The sequence below is a fragment of the Pteropus medius genome, unplaced genomic scaffold (genome assembly GCF_902729225.1).
Source record: "Pteropus medius unplaced genomic scaffold, Ma_sr-lr_union100, whole genome shotgun sequence".
NCBI lineage: Eukaryota > Metazoa > Chordata > Mammalia > Chiroptera > Pteropodidae > Pteropus > Pteropus medius.
In genome coordinates, this window is record NW_024355206.1 from 472,850 (window position 1) to 493,067 (window position 20,218).

General features: G+C 43.7%; 1 protein-coding gene across 5 annotated transcripts in view; it reads right to left on the reverse strand.

The window, feature by feature from the left end:
- The window catches only part of SV2B (synaptic vesicle glycoprotein 2B), a 106,117-nt gene that overhangs the window by 24,980 nt on the left and 60,919 nt on the right, over positions 1-20,218 (reverse strand). For 4 of the 5 annotated variants that reach the window (XM_039858254.1, XM_039858257.1, XM_039858255.1 and 1 more), the window contains 4 exons: positions 16,682-17,536; positions 5,671-5,851; positions 5,183-5,334; positions 297-430 (listed from right to left, as the gene is read on the reverse strand). In XM_039858254.1, the coding sequence (XP_039714188.1) occupies positions 297-430; positions 5,183-5,334; positions 5,671-5,851; positions 16,682-17,222 (1,008 nt within the window). In that variant the 5' untranslated portion in view covers positions 17,223-17,536. Of the gene's footprint in view, positions 1-296; positions 431-5,182; positions 5,335-5,670; positions 5,852-16,681; positions 17,537-19,756; positions 19,839-20,218 lie in introns of those variants that run through there. The other variant, XM_039858258.1, reaches the window with a different exon arrangement.

A 20,218-nucleotide genomic window follows, 5' to 3' on the forward strand; every position in this document is an offset into this window, starting at 1 on the left:
CTGTGGCCCTTCCTTACAGCAGCCCTAGGACACTAATACACAACAGAGGACAATTTTTAACATCTCCCTGGTGACAAACACTCCTGAGCCCCTGTACTCAGGCATCCATGGATCCAGGACATGCAACCAGCACAGACAGCAATGGAGCTGGATTTAACGATAGGCCAGGTCGGCTGACAGGGTGGGGGTTTGCAACGAGCAAGCAGGGGAGGAGGAGGGCCTAAGGGGCTAAGCAAGCAGGGCTGGCTACTGCTGCTGTCCCATCGCTCTCACTTGGGGCCGGGGCGCTGACTCACCTCCAGCAGAAACCGTGGGCTCTCGGGCATAAACCTCAGAGCCACCATGGACACGGCGCAGGGCAGCACGCAGACAATGACAAACACTCTCCAGCTGTGGAAGTGGTAATGGGTGCCCATGCTGAAACCCCAGCCTGTGAAGAAGAAGCCAGAGGATTTCTGAGACTACCTGAGAGTGACCCCAAAGCACCAGCCCTCCAACCGCAGGGCACAAGGGCGTTGCCTAGGAAGCAGGTTCAAAGGCGGACTCTCTGCCACGTTCCCAGAGCTTGTGATTCCCAAGCCTGGGATAGACGCTGGGAATCCGCACGCTGAAAACCCCCTAGCAGACCTGGCCTGACCTTTACGGGGCCTTGGATGTGAGTATGAATAGAGGCAACATCCCATATTTCTACATAGCCACTGAAATTTAAGTTAACAAACTTAAATAACAGATGTTCTATCCTCCTGCCTTGACAATGGGCTGGAAGGCCAGGCCCAGAACTGTGGGGGACAGGACCCATCCATTTGGGACCCCTTCTTTTCCCACCCATAGCCCTTCCCACAGAGTGAGGGGCCCACTGTAGTGAGAATGGGTGTCCTTGACGAGATCCCTTGAGTTTAGTGGAAATTCTCGAGTCCCGAGTCCCCAGAACAAGATACGATGGAGTGGGGGTCACAGCCTCAGAGACTCTTTTCCTCATGGGAAGGGCCGTAGGTGGAGGAAAGCCAGAGCAGGGCCTTCTGTGACCCAAGTTCTCAAGAGAGGACCCCTCTTATCCAGGTCAAAGGACCCCTAGATGACTCCAATGCACAGGGTTCAGGGTCACACTTTGAAAAACACTGTCGGTCATAACATTATTATTATTATTTTAATTTTAAAGAAAATTAGTTATATTCTAAGGAATTCTGCCATCACTGTAATGGAGAAGTAATCAGCTCTTACGCAGCTTGCATTATTCAAAGCATTTCTAAAGTTCATTCTCGGAAATTGTTTTCAAGATCTATGGAACATTATTTCAAACATCCTCTTTTAAGGAACACGTAGAAAGAGCCTGCACTTTGCACTCACATAGATCAGCAAATCCTGAGTTTCTCACACCTCGATCGTGTTGATGGGTTTTCATAGCTGTAGAACACAGGTACTGAAACCCGCACAGATTCATCACATGAAAATGCTCCTGGCAACCAACAATAATTCTCCTGCTTTGAGTGTAGCTCAGATTTGTTTACAAATAGCTGCATGGCATTTAGCGCCAAAGATGTTGAGTAAAATACATGAACGTCAACAAAAGAAACTGTTTTTTTTTCAAAGCAAGGTTATAAAATAGATTTGTTTTCTCCTGCCAGTCAAAGTCTCTCTGAAGACAATTCCAACAGGATTCTTTTAAAAAGATGAAACTGTATAATCAAATATATTGCAATCTAAAGTTCATAGAGTAATCATTCTTTGGCTATGAAATTTCTCTTCCATTGACTTAAAAATACACCCCACGTCCACTTTCAGTGCTGGGTAGTTGATGTTTTGAATTCTCTGTTAATATTCACTGTGCTTCAGGTTGTTCTACTTGCACTGGACTCAAACAATATCTGCTGTTTCTGCGGATATTTCCCACTCTGTTTACACAAGTAAAGGACTAGCCAGAAAGAACCCGGGTGGGGAAATGCGACACGGCGGCCGCTTTGACACATTTGGCCACACAAGACACACGCCATCCAATGTTCTCAGTCAGAATCAAATCTCTTTTGCATAGCGTGGTCCCTTCGCCTTCCATCTCTCACTAGAGTTGGTTTGTTCCAATTTTAATTACAGAGCCTTTCCTTTCTCCTGAGAGTGACTGTAGAAAGAGGAAGACAGAATCATAGTAATATCTACACATTCTCAACTCATATCCAAAAACTATTCTGGCATAATTAGAAGTAAAGTTGATGAAAATTACACAGCAGCCAAACTTGGGTGGATAAAGAGAGAAGAGGGGCAGAAGCAGGTGTTTACTAGAACTCTGATTCAAAATGACTTTTTCTTTATAATAGTATGTGTAAATTATCCAAAAGCCATTATCCCCTCCTGTCTCTCTATGGTTTTTATGGTGATTTAAGTAATCGGCACTTATCACGTTTACAAGGCACATCTTTGGGGGCCTTAAATTAAATAAAATTAAACAGTGGACTGCTCCCAAATACATGAAACAGCTATTAATTCGGAGGCAGGGATTGTTCTGTTCACTGATCTTTTAGCTTGCCCTACTTTTCTGCATCAGGGTTTTACAAACAGCTGGTGGTGCTGACTACAGGGGGAATTAATCTTCCATAATAGATCCATTTTTTTCTGAGTCCCCAGGAAAACATTCTGAGTTTTGTAATTTTCTTTCTCAATGACTCGGTCACCCAAATTCCTGCTGCCAAGACCTCCTATCCCTTCACTCTTGCAAAAACAATTAAATGGGTAGCACAGCCATGCACAAACATCAGTCTCTTTTCCGTAGCTACCTTTGCATTTGCTCTGCTGAGGGGAAGGGGGGCAGGGAGCGGTTAGAGGATTAATGTCTTAGATGTATTGAGAAATATCGTCAGATGTCTGGTTCACTATGGACAAAACATCTAGTCCTGGTAAAATGAGGCTTAAAATAAACAATCACTGCTGTTAGACTGTGATTCAAGTCCACCATATTTCTAGGATGGGTTTCCCCCAAGCTAATGCCTCTTTCATTTGAGCCAGATCATCCAAGAAACTTGTATTATTTTAAATGGAATGTAAAAGTCACAGATTTCATATAGGCATACAAATGAAAAAAAAATTGTCCATTTGGGATAAAATATTTAAACACAAACCCTGATACTGTCCAGCAGTGGTCAGCCAGCAGCCATGCAGCCCCTTTACCGTGGGCATCCCATTCAGTCTTGGTCACCGTGCTCCCAACATGAATGATTTTATTGCTTTCTTAGAAACCAGACACCCAGATGTTGATATGTGTTTGGGTGTGTAAAGTGAATTGAGAAAATGATGTGGTTTATAGTGACTATCATGGGTTGCTCCCCTCACGACATCCCCCAGTCCTTCCGTCTCCACGCACACATGTGGTTTGGGTGGGACTGACCCCAGCACCAGTGCCAGGAGCGAGGAATAAAATGTATGGAAACCATTCAGGCCCTGGTATCCTCTGGGGTACAGCAATTGGCTGAAGTGGGCACATGACCAAAGCTGGTCCAATCGGAGGGGAGCCAAAGACCTTTACTCAACCCCATGTGATGCAAACAGTCTGCATGTAGGAAGCCTAGAGTTGCTGGTGCTTCCTATGAGGGAAGCAAGTCCAGCGCTGCCCTTTGCATCCCAAGTGTTGCAGAACGTTAGGGCTGGACGACTTGCTACAGTCAGTTCTCTTTGCTTCCTTCCCCACTCCATTTTGTAGGTAAAGGAACCAAGGCTGGAGGAGATGGAGCAACTTGTCTCAAATTACACAGCACCACTGCTTTGACTCAGCTTTGATCCAGACTGTAATTGTACCCCCTCCCCAAAAAGGGTTTTCCTCACGTAATTTAAATGTAGAAATGGTTTCTCAGTGTTCACACATCTGCATTAGTTAACAGCGGAAATGATGCTACAGCAAGAATTACGGAGGGAGGGGAGGCGTTTCTTCTCTCCGGGCACACAGCTAGGTGGCATTTCCAAGTGTCCCCTGCAGTGGAGTGTGATCATATTACAGATTTGGGGCCAATGAGACGTGAGCAGAAAGGATGTGCTCCACTCCCTAGCCTGCTCTTTAAACCACCCATGTGCAACTGCCCATGTTCTTTTCCCAAACCAGAGGCCCTCAAGCTCCACGTTGAAGATGGTGAAACACATGCTAGACGGAGTGAGTCCCCAAATTATCAATGGGACAGAGCCACCCACAGATCAGACACATCAGCCAGACTCTACAGGAGGGAGAACCGTCGATTGTGTTAAACCACTGAGATTTCAGGGGTTATTAGATTATCATGGTAACGCCCCCAGCTTTACTTTAACTGATACATAGGCACTGTCTGTACTAAAACTTCTTTAAAAAGATATACGTGAAGCCTCCTGTGGCGCAGAACACAGAGGATCAGACTTAAAACAAGGGAAGCAAGGGTGTTAACAAGCAGAGAGCATCGGTTAGCTTCAGGGCAGTGGTCTGCTACCCCCTATAGGTCTATAGGATTCTACTTCATGGCAAAGCCTACACCCATAATTGGTGGTTTGCCAAAAATGATTTTGAAGGATGTCGATGGTATTTATTGCCCGAGAGACTCAAAAGGCATAATCAAATTCAAAACTGCTGCCTTCTCCCTACTTTAATTTTAATCAAACCGACAGTGAAAGTTAACATTACCAGACCTCTGTCTAGAGAATCCATTTTTTGAAATTATCCAGGATAATAAAATTGTCCTGGCTGAAAACCGAGACTTGTCTGGAGGGGCTGTTCTACTTCTGCAGTCTACGAGAGTACTGCATGGGGGCTCAGGGTGGTAGCGGGGAACATCAGGACTCAAGGTCATGCCAGGGGTGTGACCTTGGCCAAATCACCAAGTTCCCTTGGCTTCTGTTACATCATCTATAAGATGGGATTATAACTTTTTCAGGGGAGGAGAACTGGAGGAGATAACAGGTGAAATCCTTTCAAATAAAAGGAAGGGAAGAGCAAGAGGGGAGGGAAGGAGGGAAGGAGGGAAGAAGGGGGGAAGGACAGACTATATTATTTCCAGAAAGACATATACTGAAATTAGCAATGTGTCTCCAGTGTCAGTTCTTTAGAAAGATCAAGGTCATACACAGGAACTGTGTGTGAATGTAGGGAATAAGGTTGAGAACAGGAAATGTCACAGGCGCCATAGCAACAAGGGCCCCGGGGCAGGGCAGGCAGGGCAGTCCTAAAGCAAGTGCTCACCATAGTGTGGAATGATGCTCCAGGCCATGGCAGATGCATAGATGCCCCCGGTCATCCAAAAGATGCCCAGCCAACTGAGGTGCTCTCCTCGCTTCTCCCGAGATAAGAATTCAGAAAAATAGGCAAAAACAATGGGCAGAGCACCCCCAATACTGCAGAGAGAAAATGTCAGAAAGAAAGAATCAAGTCATATACCAAAAATGGTCATAGCAGAAACCAAGTTGCTTAGATCCCACCCTTAGGCTGTGGTGAATCAACCCAGTGAATCTGAAAGACTGGCCAAGGCAACATCAAGTTATTTTGATATTATACACTGACTTTACAACCTGGCCCCTTTCTAAGGTTCAACTTTAATATAGTATCTTGGAAGCTGAACAAAAATCTCAGTTCAGGATTTTCCGGAGGTACCAGTCAGAGCCGAGTACCAGGATGGGTGGAGCAGTGGTGTAGGAAGATCCAGTGGTGCAGGAAGCTCTGAGATTACACACCCTATGCCCGAGATGAGTCGGCAGAAGAGGAAGGCTCCGTATCCCTGCACGAAGGAGGAGAGAGAGGCGAAGGATGCGTTGACGGCCAGAGACATGCTGAGGACTTTCTTCCTCCCCAACTTATCGGCCAGACCCCCCAGGATGAAGGCCCCTGCCATCATTCCTAGGTAGACTATCAGCCCTGGGGGCGGGGAGGAGGGGGGAGAGAGAGAGAGAGAGAATACAATTGTTAGAGACCATGTGATGTTTTAGAAAATCAGACGCCCATTTCTATGCATCCTAGAAATGCCACGTCACTGACATAAAAGGTGGAATGTGTGACAGATGTTCATGGCAAATTAGAAGTTCTGTACAAATTCGACTTCATAGGAATGCTATTAAAAAAAAAAAAAAACAGTCTCATGGGTTTACACATTGTACACATATTAAAGTAGATGAACCGTAACTGGGTTTGCTGTGCCTTTCGTAAAGTCTACTCTTTTAGGTACATAATCCACAGGAGAAGAAAAGGCTGTCATTTTATTTTTAAGCAAAGCAGGAACAGGGACAATTGGGAAGGAAGAAGACAGTGCATGTGAAAAACAGCAATTGCCAATAAGATGAGCTATTTTTTAAACATCCAAATTTTATTATACATCCCAAAAGGGCCTTTTCCAATGTTCAAATTTCTTAGGGGAATGTGGAAGAGAGCACCAATGAGCTGTCTTTTCTTAAGCACATGGAACTACAACTTGCCTTATAATAAAATCAGTTAATTTAAGCTATCATATAAATATATTGCTGTAGACATGTATATGGTATTTTAATGAAAGCCAGCATCCTCACAGAGGTGGCAAACCTCCGGAAGCAGACGAATAATCCTTGCCTATTAAATATTGCATGCTCGCTCATTATCAAAGATTGTGATAAGTATATACAGTATTGACTAAACCCAGGGAGGAAACTTTGCAGAATGGCTTTCATGCAGACAAAATGCTAAAGACAAATTTCAGAAGTACCCTTTTGCCCAGCCTTGACTGCAAATCAAACAATGAATATAAATTGTCTTTCACAGAAAGGAAGCCTCTCCTAGACCTGCAGGTGCTTTATTTATGCAGATGTATCTAGGAAGGACCAGTATAAAGAGCTGCAATTAGCTGGTACATGGGCTTGAAGGTAGGTCCCCAAAAGCAGAACTCTAACCACGCTCTGCTTTATCTTCCCAGTGGCAGATTTCTTTAATTAATTAATTAATTAATTTTTATTGAAGGTTAATTGATGTACATTATATTAGTTTCAGGTGTACACCATGCTGATTCAATATTCGTATACACTGTGAAATGGTCACTGCAATACATCTAGCGAACATCTGTCACCATACACAGTTGCAGAATCTTTTTTTTTTTTTGTGACGAGAACTTTTCAGATTTATTCTCTTAGCAACTTTCAAATATGCAATATAGGGTGATTACGTATAGTCGCCATGCTGTACGTTATCTCCATGTCGTACGTTACCGGCCCAAGACTTAATTATTCTAAAATCGAAGTTTGTACCTTTCGACTTTTTCTCACACAACCACCAACCGCCACTCCCTGCAGCAACCACCAACCTGTTCTCTGTATCTATCAGTTTGGTGTTTTGTTTCATTTTACGATTCCACATATAAGTGAGATCTTACGGTATCTGCCTTTGTCTGACTTAGCATTTCACTTAGCATAATGCTCTCCAAGTCCATCCATGTTGTTCCAAATGACAAGATTTTGTTCTTTTTTATGGCTGAATAATATTCCACTGTGTGTGCATGTGTATAACAAATCCGTAAATCACATTTTCTTTATCCATTTGTTCTCCTCTGAACACTTAGGTTGTTTCTGTAGACAATGCTGCAGTTAACATGGGGATGCCATTATAATAACTTTTATTATTTTATTCTATGAAATGAGATGATAACTTTGGTGTTAATGATTTACACTAAAATTTTCTGCACTCGCCTGCATTATAACTCTTCACTTCTATATTGCTCAAAGCCATGAAATATGTTACCTCCTTTTACTTTTCAGTAGATGACGTCACTTCATGAAATATGCCTGTGAGTCTACAAGTATTTATTAAATGCCTGCTATTAGGGAAGCAACAGGGTGCAAACACATGAAAATCCCTGCTTACACTCTGGAAGTAGGAAAGAGAGTAAACAAAAAAGTGAGTAAAATATATAAAAAGTGGGCTACTGAAAAAGGTTACAGAGAAAACATAATGCAGCGAAGTGGAGGCGGGGGGTAGAGGGAGGAATAGGGAGAGCCGGTGTGGAAGGTGGCAATTTTAAATATGGTGATTCAGGAACTTTTCATGGAGATGGGACATTTGGGCAAAGACCTGAATGAAGCCAGATGAGGAATTCCAGGGGAAACTGCCAAGCGTGTGCTCCTGGGTTCTCTCCTTGGGCGGTTTCTCTGCATACGTGGAAGACTCACAGAGAAATGACAGAGTGAGGATTTTCTATTCCCCCTATTTCATCAATTTCCCAGCCCCCAGCTCAGAAAATTTACTGATTTCCCACTATATCAGGTCACTGACATTAGAGATGATGAATCAAAATGCACAAACCCGACACATAGTATGTGTCATGCTGTATTGTAATAATGTGTGGGCCAGTGTTCTCGGCTAGACTATGAGTTGATCTGCCTGATCCAGCTCTGACCAGCCAAGAGTTTTCAACATCTGGTTCCCTGCAGATGTAATGTTCTCAGTTCTGAGCCATTGTTGTGGCTAGCAGGACTGCCTTGCTCACCATTGAGGGTATCTTAAAACCATCTGCCACTGCCATGACTCATCTCCACCAAGCAAGCCTGAGTGACCCTTCCAGGACACCGATTTGCAATCCCAGCGATGAACACTGTGCTAGTTATTAAGCTATAAACACTGAGCCAGTCTCTCAGCTCGGAAGCCACCCTTCTAGGAAGCCATCCTTCTAGCCCTTACTCTGTCCACTAACCACACTGTGCCTTGCTGGCCACTCCCGGCTAGGCCTTGCCAGTAGGGGACGCTAGAAAGAGGCTTGAAGGTTAGAGAAGCAAGGAAGAGAGAGACCTGTGCTTTCTGCTCCTGTAAATTTTACTGGAAAAATAACTTCTCCACTAGCAGCAGCAATGTCTTTCCATGGTAGCATCTGAATCTTGTTAGCAGAACCAGCCACATCCTGCCCTTCCCTCCTCGCCCACACCAGCAGCATCCGGCCAGGGCCACTCTCCAGAGATCTGAACTGTAGCTCCATGAGGCCCTTTCTCTGAGTTTCTAAGTTATAATAATTCCCATTTCTTCCCTTTATTCCCCTATCCCTAGGAGTGGCAACCTCTCCCTGCATTCATAAACCTCAGTATGCTTTTTAAAAATATTTTACCTGTCCAATTAATAATTTTTATATTAAATCTCTCTGTTCAAATATGGTATAATTTCTGTCTCCTGGTTATGTATTGACTGAACCAGTCACACAAAGGAATAAATGAATCTTAGAGGTTAGATACTGAATCCGACCCCTTAGCTTAACCACATGTGGAGGCCGAGAAAGTCAGTGACTCTCCAGGAGCCTTGCTGCTGGCCCAGGATCTGCACACCTGCCCTTTTAGTATCCTAGCTCCAAGCCTGGTGTTTTTGCTACCAAACCTCACTGTCCAAGGCAAAAGAGAAACTAGAGGGAACACGAAATGCCTCTAAAAATACTGTTGTAGAAGTTCAGAATATGCCACCCAAAATACGCCATTTTGGTATAAGGATTATTTTGAGCTCAAGACAGCTGAGAAACAGCAGACCAAAAAGAAAAAAAAAAAAGAAAAACAACTCTCTGCCCTGCCCCACATTTGCCTAAAAGCAGGCTTAAATTCAATCAGCAGAGACTCTTATCAGCCCAGACACAGGACTAAGAGGAGTACACATGAGTTACCTTACTGACTTTGATATATTCGTTGCTTTAAAAACAGCCACTGATTTAGTGCGGTTCTTAAGGAAACACTGCAGGCTCCTTGTGAGATCTCATAACTTTGGAAATGGAACGACTTCCTTCAGAAATGACAGTGCATCTAAGCACGGGGACGCATGCGAAAGCAAGCAGCTTGGCCTGAGGCAAAGAGCATAGTCTTTGGAGGCAGGCACACCTGGGGTGGAGCTTGGGTTGGCACTTTCTGGTTGTAGGACCTACTGTCAGAGTCAGTAACTTCTCTGATCCTCATTTTCTTCATCTACAAAATGAGGAGATTAATACCTATCAATGGAGATCTCTGGGTAAGTTAAATGACTTTATGTATGCAATGTGCCTGGCACGTAATAAGCACAAAGTACCATTTTTTAATATATTCTCTGTTGCGCATTTGAACATCTTTGTATCAAACCATCTCGAAAGATATATTGTTGATTATCTATGGTGCATTGAGAGTGGAGAAGGATTCAGGAAAAGGCTCTGCTAACAATACAAACTGTAATTTTTTTTTTTCAGGAGAGTCCACATCCACTGACAGAAATAGATTTAATGATAAATATAATAAAAAAGGGGGAGAAAAACACCTTACTAAAACAATCTTATCTTCCATTAGGTTTCCCCATGTATTTACCTTTCCACAGTTTACCATGCAGGAAAGCCCAAAACCTTTTTCCCTTGTCTTGTCGCTCTTCTACAAATTTATAGTTCTTTGTGAAGATGCTATCTGAGCCCAAGTTCTAACCATTCCTCTGAGTTACTCATGTGCATACACACAGTATGTGTTAATAAACTCTGTTTTTCTCTTGTTAATCTGTCTTTTGTCAGTTTAATTTGAACCTAGGATGTAGAGAGAAGAAGTTTTTCCTCCCCTGCACTGTCTTAGGAGTCTACAGAAATAAACAATGGAGGAAAGGTGGGCTCAGGCACAGAGAAGAGAAATATGAAATGAATGACTCCTCTGGAATGGCTGTGCTATTAAACTCATTTAAAATCTGTCTTTAGCGGAAAAATTAAGACAATAAATTTGGAAAATTAGAGTGCAATGGAGTTATCAAAAATTACTTTAGCAGGAAGCAGATAACGGACTAGTTTGAAAGTCTACCACCCTTCAATTCCACTCAACAAGCTCAGTGGCATATTAGAGCAATGTCCCCTGATGCACTGAGCTTTTTAAGAAAATTAAGAACCATGGTTGCTGCTTGCTGAATTGGGGGAGTGGGGTGAGAAGGGCTTTTCGTGGGTGATAACACCACAGAGGAAAAGGAGTACCCCTCCTGGGACAAGGGAGAAGCCTGCACTGACAGGTGCCATGAAAGAAAGAGCCCAGTCTGGACGGCAAGATGATCTGGGCCACAGTCCTGGCTCCCCTGATTACCAGCAGCATGGCCGTGGGCAACACCTTCAGCCCCTCTGATCATGGCTCCCTATTTGTGAAATTCAGATAACAGTGCTCATCTTGCAGAGTTGTTAGCATTATGTAGGACAGCAGATTGAAAGTATCTAGCAGGATGCCTAGCATGAAAGCAAATGCACAACTAATGAAAGTTGCTATTGTTGTTATGAGCAGCGCAGCAGAGAATAGGCTGTGACCTAAGAAAGAACCGGGATTAGAAAAGTGAAAATAAGTTGGTGGTATTTTAAAATCAAACCAACCATATATTAAAGGAATTTCAGGAAAGAGGACAGTGACTAGCAGAAGCAGCTTATTTATAGCAGCATGCCCTTTAAATATCTTTCCTTCTTTCCTTACCTGCAGAAGCACCCAGATTACAATAAAAAGCTCTTTTTAGACTGAAATATTTTTCAAGTTTCCTCTAACGAGAGTTCCAGTGGGGAAACTTTTTTTATTTATATATTTTTTTGCTAACTCTTATTTAGATTTCTTAAATTCCCGGATTCAATGTCATCTCCTTAGAGAGGCATCTGTGATGTTCCAAACTAGGGCTCAACTAACTTTTTCCGTTAAAAATAACAACAACAACAACAACAACAAAAACAGAATAAATATTTTCTTGTAAATAATTTATTTTGCAAATGTTCTATGGTTTCTGTGACATATTCTTCTTTTTCCTATTTTTTTCTTTGCAATCCTTTACAACTGTAAAAACAAAAACAAGCCCCAGCCCTGTGGGCCACAGTTTGCTGACTTCCATCCTGTCATCCCTGCTACTCTTTCTATTACATACCGTTCCTTTCTTTGTATCACATATGTCTATTTGCTCTTATATGACATTTGTCAAACTCCTCTGACAGTGAAATCCTAGAGGCAGGGACTGTACTGATTCCGTCCTCAGTGTGTCTCTGGCATCTAGCGGACACTGGCACATAGCAAGCGCTTCACCAATACTTGTTCGAGAAACGCACGGCTGCTGTCAGCACGTTTTATTCCTCGTATTTGTACACACATGACTATGTCCTGTATTTACACGGTCGGGACCATTCTGAGCAGGAAGTTTCACAACTTATTTTTTTCCACCTGACAAATAACTCAACGAAGAACATCTTTGTGCATATGCTTTTGTCTGCAATGCTGGTTATTTTCTCGGAACTGATTTCAAGAAATGGAATCACGAGGTCAAAAGGGTTTAATGAGTTTGTGGTTCTTAAGACACAATGCCAGATTTGCTCCAGAGAGCTAGTCCATATCGCAAACCTCTCTCCATCTCTAGAGATGCTTTTCACCCAAAATATATCCTCTGAGCACCAGAGGCAGCAGGGTGAGAAGATACACGATCAGAATGCACTGGCTTCTGCGGTGATGTGAAACAGAAAACACTCTGCACAAGTGAGCAGCCCCGGCCAGCCTCAGAGAGGAGGGGTTCACATTCACTCTGTTTGGGGGGCCCCACAGGGCAGGTCACATAGCCTATTACATTCCTAAGACCATCTATCTGTCTCCCACTTCCTTCTTCCCTACCTTGCTAATGTCTGAGACTTTGAAGCTTCCTTCTCAGAAACTAAATTGATCGTTTGCAAAGTGAAACCAGCTCATCTGGGCTTGCGCTACATGAGATTTATAAATAAAGAGAGATTTTTACATCCACTGGCCTACAAGGGCCCATTAGCTGTGTATTCATGAACTGTACATTGGACCTGAGTGTTCTCTGTCCAACATGGTTCCTGGCGGAGGGGCCATGAGGAGACCTTTGAGCGTCTGCTATTCTCGTCTATTCAGGGTGATGGGTCATTCTTTGGAACCCTTTTCACAGCCTGACACTGGGCTAACAGTCTATGCCCCAAGAAGCCTGCAGAGCCTCATAAAATTGGCACCTGGCCTCTCAGGTTCGGTTGGCTAAGCCTTTTGTTACCCTTTCACCTACAGAGACAGGCTGTAACCGACTCCAGCACTTGGACGGGGGAGGCCCAGCACCTACTTTACTACCAGACAGCCCTTGGTGAACACAAGTAGCGATGAGTGGCTATGCAGGACAAGAAAACTGCATTACGGACTGCAATCCAGCACGCGTTACTTAAGGTCCCTGAGCAACACTTCCCTTGTCACATAAACTGGGGATCTCCAGGGTCATGTAAAGCTCAAATAAGAATACCTATAAAAACCACTGAAAACCTGCAATGCACTGTGAAAATGTAAATAGGAATTTGGGGTATGACCCCATTTTTTTCATGCTGGTCAAAGTGCGTGCAAATATCTCAACCACCACCATGAACATAAGAAGGAAGCCGTTTGGGAAATGTTCTTTCATAGCAAGATAAGCAAAAACCCTGATACCGCAGCAGCTCCGAGTGACCCTGAGTCTCTATGTAACTACCTAGTTCTCTGGGGCTGCACAACAAAACCGCCAGGGAGTTGTTAAAGAAACGCCTAAGCCCACACCTCAACCATAGAGATTCTGATTTAACTCTTCCAGAGCAAGGCCCGCTGTTTTAACAGGTCCTCAGCTGCTCTAATGGGCAGACAGGGTGGAGAACACTCATCTAGAGTTGTGGTTCTCAACTGGAGGTGATGCTGTCCCCCCGAGGATGTTTGCCAATATCTGGAGACGCTTTCGTTTGTCATAATGGGGAGCTGGTAGAGGCCAGGGATGCTGCTAAATATCCTACAATCACAGGACAGCCCTCTAGAGCAGACTTATCCAGCCCGAAGGTCAATAGCGCATGCTGTTGAGAGAGGCCACACTAAGGACTGGTTCGAAAGAAAGTCAACAGCTGCTTGAACTGTACAAAATGGCTCTGCAATGTTTCTGGTCCCACCTGCTCTCCAGAACCTTGTCACTCCCCCATTAAGACATAGAGACTATTTCCTTGTCCTTGAAATTAAGAAGGTCTTTATGATTACCTCAACAAATAGAATACAAACGAAATAACGGTGCTTGATGTATTTACTGAGCATGTAGTTTGTGCCAGGCCCTGGGGCACAGAGTAGCCCCTCCTCTCAAGAACTGACACTCTGAATTCAGGGCTAAAGAAAAAGTGGCTCATAAGTCGAATGGTCTGCTCCGATGCTCACCTTGAATTTGCGTATTAAACAATTAAAGGATAATATTTTATGATGGCAGAGTAATACGTCCATCTCTGAGCAGCTGTGGAAATTCAACTCACAATGTACTCTAATGAATCTGCCCATCTGACACTGCTCCCCTCCTCCCTATAGTTCATACCGACAACAGGTCCCACAGGTCCCCTGTGAGGTCGTAAGTCATTGTCTGAAGCTAAGGACTCCTTTCCCACAGCAGATGGCGAGAAAAACTAACAGGCAATAAAATACACCCCCAAGCAACTAGATCCTTCCAGGAGATAAAATTCTGAAGGCAGAAATGGAACTGTTGCCTGAAACTGTTTTCTTTTTCCTTTGGTCAGCATGAAAGTAGGATTAGCCCCCAGTTCCGGATTAAGGAATATTTTTACAATTATGGGAAAACTTTGGTGTTAATTTATTTGATACAGGCAAGGGATAAAATAGGATTGAAAAATCCTCTAACTACCACGGCGATTATGAGGTTATATGAAACACTATATGGAAATGGCCTCATAAGATCCTTCAATCATCCACTTCCCCAGATCCACTTAGACATTCATTTCCTTGACTACAAAGTAGACCCCACAAGTGCACAGAAGTCTCTGCTCAGAGACTTCTTTGGCTGAGTCACATTATCTTCAGCAGATGCTGAAGGCAAAAGTGCACAGATGTGGACCATGTTCCCTTGACTCCCAGCATTTGCCCTGGGAGTCAACAGAAGCATGGACCAGGCTGCAGCTCTGTTAATGAGGCTGCCAGATACCAGGGTGGTGGAGAGACCAAAAAGGCATGAAATCATTTCTGACATTGCCAACTGGGACTAACAGGGACCCAGGACTTCAGCAGAGAACATCACAAAGCAAATGAACGTCTTGGAAATGTTTAGATCAATTGGGGACGGTTTGGTTTGGTTTGGGGTTTGTTTTATTTTTTTCCCTTTTAAAAATATCTATTCAAACTTGAAGGTACTTAGCAGAATTCTTTTAATAATTATAATAATAATAATATAATAATAACAGTATTAAAATTCTGTTGGTGTTTAAAAACTCTAGGTGACTTCCTTGCTTCTCAGGTCATTTCTTCTGTTTGTATATGCTCAGTCTCTTCGTTTCCTAATGGTCATATCTGACACAGTTCTAATCATTGTAAATGGTCCTTATAATTAAGTGGGAATAGATAAAACAATTTTTTTAAACCCCTCAGGGACAATTCTTCATGCAGATGTTTTATTTTATATCTAGTCTTATTTATGATGACTCTAAATCAGTGGTCAGCAAACTGTAATCCTTAGGCTAAATCCAGCTCACCACCTTTTTTCGTAAATAAAGTTTTATTAGAACACAGTCATGCCCATTTGTTTACATATCATCTATGGCTGCTTTTGTGCGACAGAGACAGAGTTGATTAGTGGTGACAGAGACCATCTGGCCCTGCTAAGCCTAAAATGTTTATTATCTGGGCCTTCAAAGAAAATGTTTGCCAACCCCTGCTGTAAAACAAGTATTAGGAACCAGAATCATTTCATAGCATGTAGCCCTACAGTAATTAGATACGTTTCTGCATTTGTTAATGCCTGTTTGTCCTGCTATATATAAGTTCTTTGAGAGCCAAGGACTATGTCTGTCTAGTTCAATATCTTCTCTCCAGGGGCTGAGCAGAGACTAGCACACAGAATGCAAGTAATGAATACTTGTTGAATGAATAAACTAAGTTGCTAGGTATATTTTGAGTTCTGGAGGGCCATAAGCATGTTTCAGTCTGGAATCAGAACCTGATTCATAGTAAGTTCTCAATAACTGCATGTTTGCTAAACCATCAATTGCACAGACTTTACGTTTGGAGAATGGATGTGTTTTGTAGGGCATTTAATAGCCAGGACAAATCCTTGTCTATACTATGATGAATCTCTTCTATGCCACACCATTGGTGCCTATCCATTCTCTAACTTCACAAAATCCTCTCTGCTTCAAGCCCTTGTATCTAACATTTGACTCTCATGGTGTTAGTCTGATCATTGATTTGCAGAGCTGGTCCTCCCTCCTGCAGAATCCATCTGTGCTCCACAGTGTGGTTCCCAGCAGCCTGCAGGGGCTTTGTGGGTATACTCAGCCCAAGACACATGGGCATTCTGCCTGCTAGCACTTACATACAAGAGAAACCAGGAGCAGACTGGATTCTGGACGGACACAGAGAAAAGCACTAAGTGGAAGAGACCTCTGGCCTGCTACTCACAAAGAGTGTTTGTCATTTGGATATAAAGAAGATGGTGTGATATGAAGAAGAGACAAATCAGATTCTCAAGGAGGCAACAAGATTTGGAAAAAGAACTAAGAGCTTGAGAGTCAGACCTAGGTATGAATCCAAGCTCTAATACTTACTAGTAGTGTACATTTGAGACAATCAATTAATTTCTCTGAGATAAAAATACCTTAACAGCAAAATGGGTATAAAATGATAATGTTGCAAGGACATTGTGATAGATTTAAGGTCCCTAACAGTGATAGGTACTATATATATTTTACTCCTCTTTCTCCTTTATATTTTAATGTCAAGAGAAGGATGATCTTTGAAAATTTCCACTTACCAAGCATTCCTTTCTTGGAACTGGACAGACACATGTCCTTCTCTGCACTAGGCAGGGCAAAACTCACCACGAACACTTCTACCCCATCGGCCATCAGGGCCAAACCCAAGACGAAAAACAGGATCCACTGGAAGCGCCCGTGGCCACACTCGTCAATGATGGTCTCATACTGATGAGCCAGCTGCTCCTCATCTTCCATTCGCTCAGCCAGCAAGTCTGCCTGGCCCCGAAGGCCATCCGCCCTGGAGGGTGCCTTCTTGGCCTGCTTAGCCTTGACGTCATCCGGGTGAGGAATGCCCTGGTACTCGCCCTCGTAGATCTCATCCTCCTCATCGTGGCCTTCTGTAACATCACTCTGGGCGTCTTCTTCTGGGTTGGACTCGTTGCCACGATAATAGCCGTCACTGGGGGCATAGCCCTCATAGTTGTCCTGATATTTGTAGTCATCCATTCCTTGATTCCGGGACTGCCTGGTTGCCTCTCGAGCTATATCTCTCGCACCGCGATAGAGGTTTGGGCTGTTTCGATAACCATCATTCATTCTATGTGCAGAGGTTTAAATGTAGAATGTGCTCGTGTGACTTCTCAGGTGAAAATGGCACCTGTATTCTTCCCACTTTGTCTCTCAGATAAAGCAGCTTGGTGCAAAGGCAACCTAAGTATCCTTTTGCATTCGATGTCTATTGGAAGTCTTTGGAAAATTTCAAATTCTAGTCATCTCCTTCAGTGACCCCGAGATGTTGTGTTGGGAGATGTTGATTAGACATGGGTCCAGCTGGGTTCCTTGACAAGGCGCCGGCAGGACTTGGCAGCTTGCTGGCTGGCCTGATTTGTTCTGTTACTGAAGGTTATGCCCTGGGAGTATGGAGAAGGGAAAGAGAAGTTTTAGTATTACAAACTGCTGAAATTCTAACAACCACTCTCAGAATTAAACAAATGTATTTACTAATGCCAGTGCTTTGTGTGTAAGGTGGAAGGAATTCTGATGAAACATTTGGATTCATGTCAAATGAATAAATATTGAATCCGTGAGACAAAAGATAAGGGGAGAAAGAATAGGGTCAGAGAGGCCATTTGAAGTGTTGATTCGCCCATGAGTAGCGTCCAATCTTAACACAATAATGAGACAGAAAGGGGCAAGAGATTTTCAATACAAGACAATTTTGTGTTACGGATTTTTTTTTTTTGTTAGAATTCATCAAGCCTTTGGCAACAATGCAGATTTACTACAACTCAGCTTCTGTTATGAAAACGCCAGCTTTTCTAAGTTTATTATAAAAAGGCTGGACAATTTTCCAACTAGAATTGTGCGACAAATACCCAGGACCATGTTTTTCCCAAGGCCTAGCTTACTTTTGAAACTCAGCATTGTGGTTTGAGGGTCACTCTGATCTTGTACTTGGCTTAAATGGGCAACAACAGTTGCTGAAGACCCAGAGACAGAGAGCTTGGGTCTGAAACTTGATTCTGCCACACAATGGCTGTGTGACCACACACATATCTTTCTGAGCCTCACTTTTCTCATCTATAAAGTGGAGATAACAATAGTACTTAACTCATAAGGTTGTACGTATAGTGCTTAGAACAGCACCTGAGCTGCTTGGTAAATGCTATTTAAGCCTTAACATTACTGTTGCTCTTTTTTTTTTTTTCTTTCCTAGTTCCAGTTCTGGAAATCAGACGCTACCCTATATCCCAGTTCTAAGCACTGTATCCCTCTATTGACTCCTATACTTGAGGGACTGGCACAGCCTGCCCTAATTACCCTCCTAGAACCCCAGTTCTCACAGGGTTTGGAGCCAACCTCTAATAATGCCTACTCTGCTAGTGTGTCACAGTTCTTAATCCTAACTCTCACAAAAATCAAAAGAGGAAGAAAACAATATTTGTGTCTTCATCATACAAATGAAGAAAGTGTGGCTCACATGGGGTTAGATCAAGGCCACATAGCTAGGTCCACTGATCCCAAAGTCAGTTTTTGCATGGCCCCTGTGCTTCCAAATGCTGTTCTGAGGGCCCATCACTTTAGATCACCTGGGGAGCTTCAAAAATACAGATTCCCAGAGCGTGCAGAAGGGCTGGTGCACATTCAAAAATCTGAGTTTTCATGCAGCTCCCCCAGTGGCTCTGAGGCCTGGCTTCTCTCTAAGCAGTCCCCGGGGGGTGGAGGCCGGGCCCCTCCCCCACTCCTTATCCTCCTCTCGCTCTCCTCTGCTGCCAGACCCTCAGACACAGATGGATGCTCAGACCTCTTCAGTGGGACCACCATAAACCCACTCCTTTGCAAAATTCACCTCCTGACACATACATATGCCAACAACCTTTACACGTCTTTCCGTCACACCTCAAATCCTAACTGTCCTTTCACCAAGCTCGGCATATGTCGCCTCACGACAGACTGGATGTGCATGTCCTCACCATGGCAGCTGGACTCCTCCCAGCCCATAGCACATCCCTGGGCCCTCTGCCCCACACCTGCCCTCACACCTGCACCTGCCTGGTTCTCCTCCCCCTCAGCCCTGGAGAGACTCCAGCTCTGAACTCACAACACAACGCATTTCTTTAGTGTGTGTGTGTGTGTGTGTGTGTGTCTTGGCAGCGTGTGTGTGTGTGTGTGATGTCGTGTGTGTGTGTGTGTGTGTGTGTGTTGGGGGCAGAGTGCCAGATCATGCTTCTCAACTCAGGGAGGAAGCTCATCCAGAAATGCAAACTCCATTACCCTGCCCCAAAGACTCTGAACCTACAGAGTGAGGGTGGGCCACAATCTGTGTTTTCCCTCCAAAGGTGGTGATCAGTTGGTGCATGGTTGCTGGACTGGATCTCTGGCGCGTCGGCTCGGTTAAAAACGCGCTGATGTTCGGTGATGTGGTTTGTTGTTGAATAATCGTCAAGTTGATGATCAATTCACTCGGGATCGTTAAATGCAATATGGCCAGAAACTGGTATGTTATTTCCATCCTGGGGACTCTGCAAAAATGTCATGAACCCAAAACATGGGAAATACACTCGAGGCAAAAGTCCTGGGACTTGCTTTGTGGGAAGAAGCTGACCTTCGTCAAAACTGACTCCGCTCACCTGATCCAGTTAAAGGAAGGGCTGTGAATGTCAAGTACAGTGGAGGAAGGAGGAATCATCATTCGGTGTTGTTTTTTCTCTTTCACTGAGAAATGACAAGTTACATTTTCAGCATCTTCTAAGGGATATAATTACTAATCATTTTCAATGTTATATATTGGACTGGGACCCTTCCAAGAAAGTATGTTGAAGCCCTAAGCCCCAGTACCTCAGAATGTGACCTGATTTAGAAACGTGGTCTTTATAGAGGTAATCGAGTTCAGATGACGTCCTTAGGGTGTCTCTAATCCGATCTGACTGGTGCCCTTATATAAAGAGGACGTTGGGACTCAGAGAAGGACACTAATACAGAGGGAAGATGATGTGAAGACACAGAGAGAGCCCCGTCTACAAGCCAAGGAACACCTGAAGCCACCAGAAGCTACAAGGGATGCACAAAAATGATTCTCCCTCACAGACCTC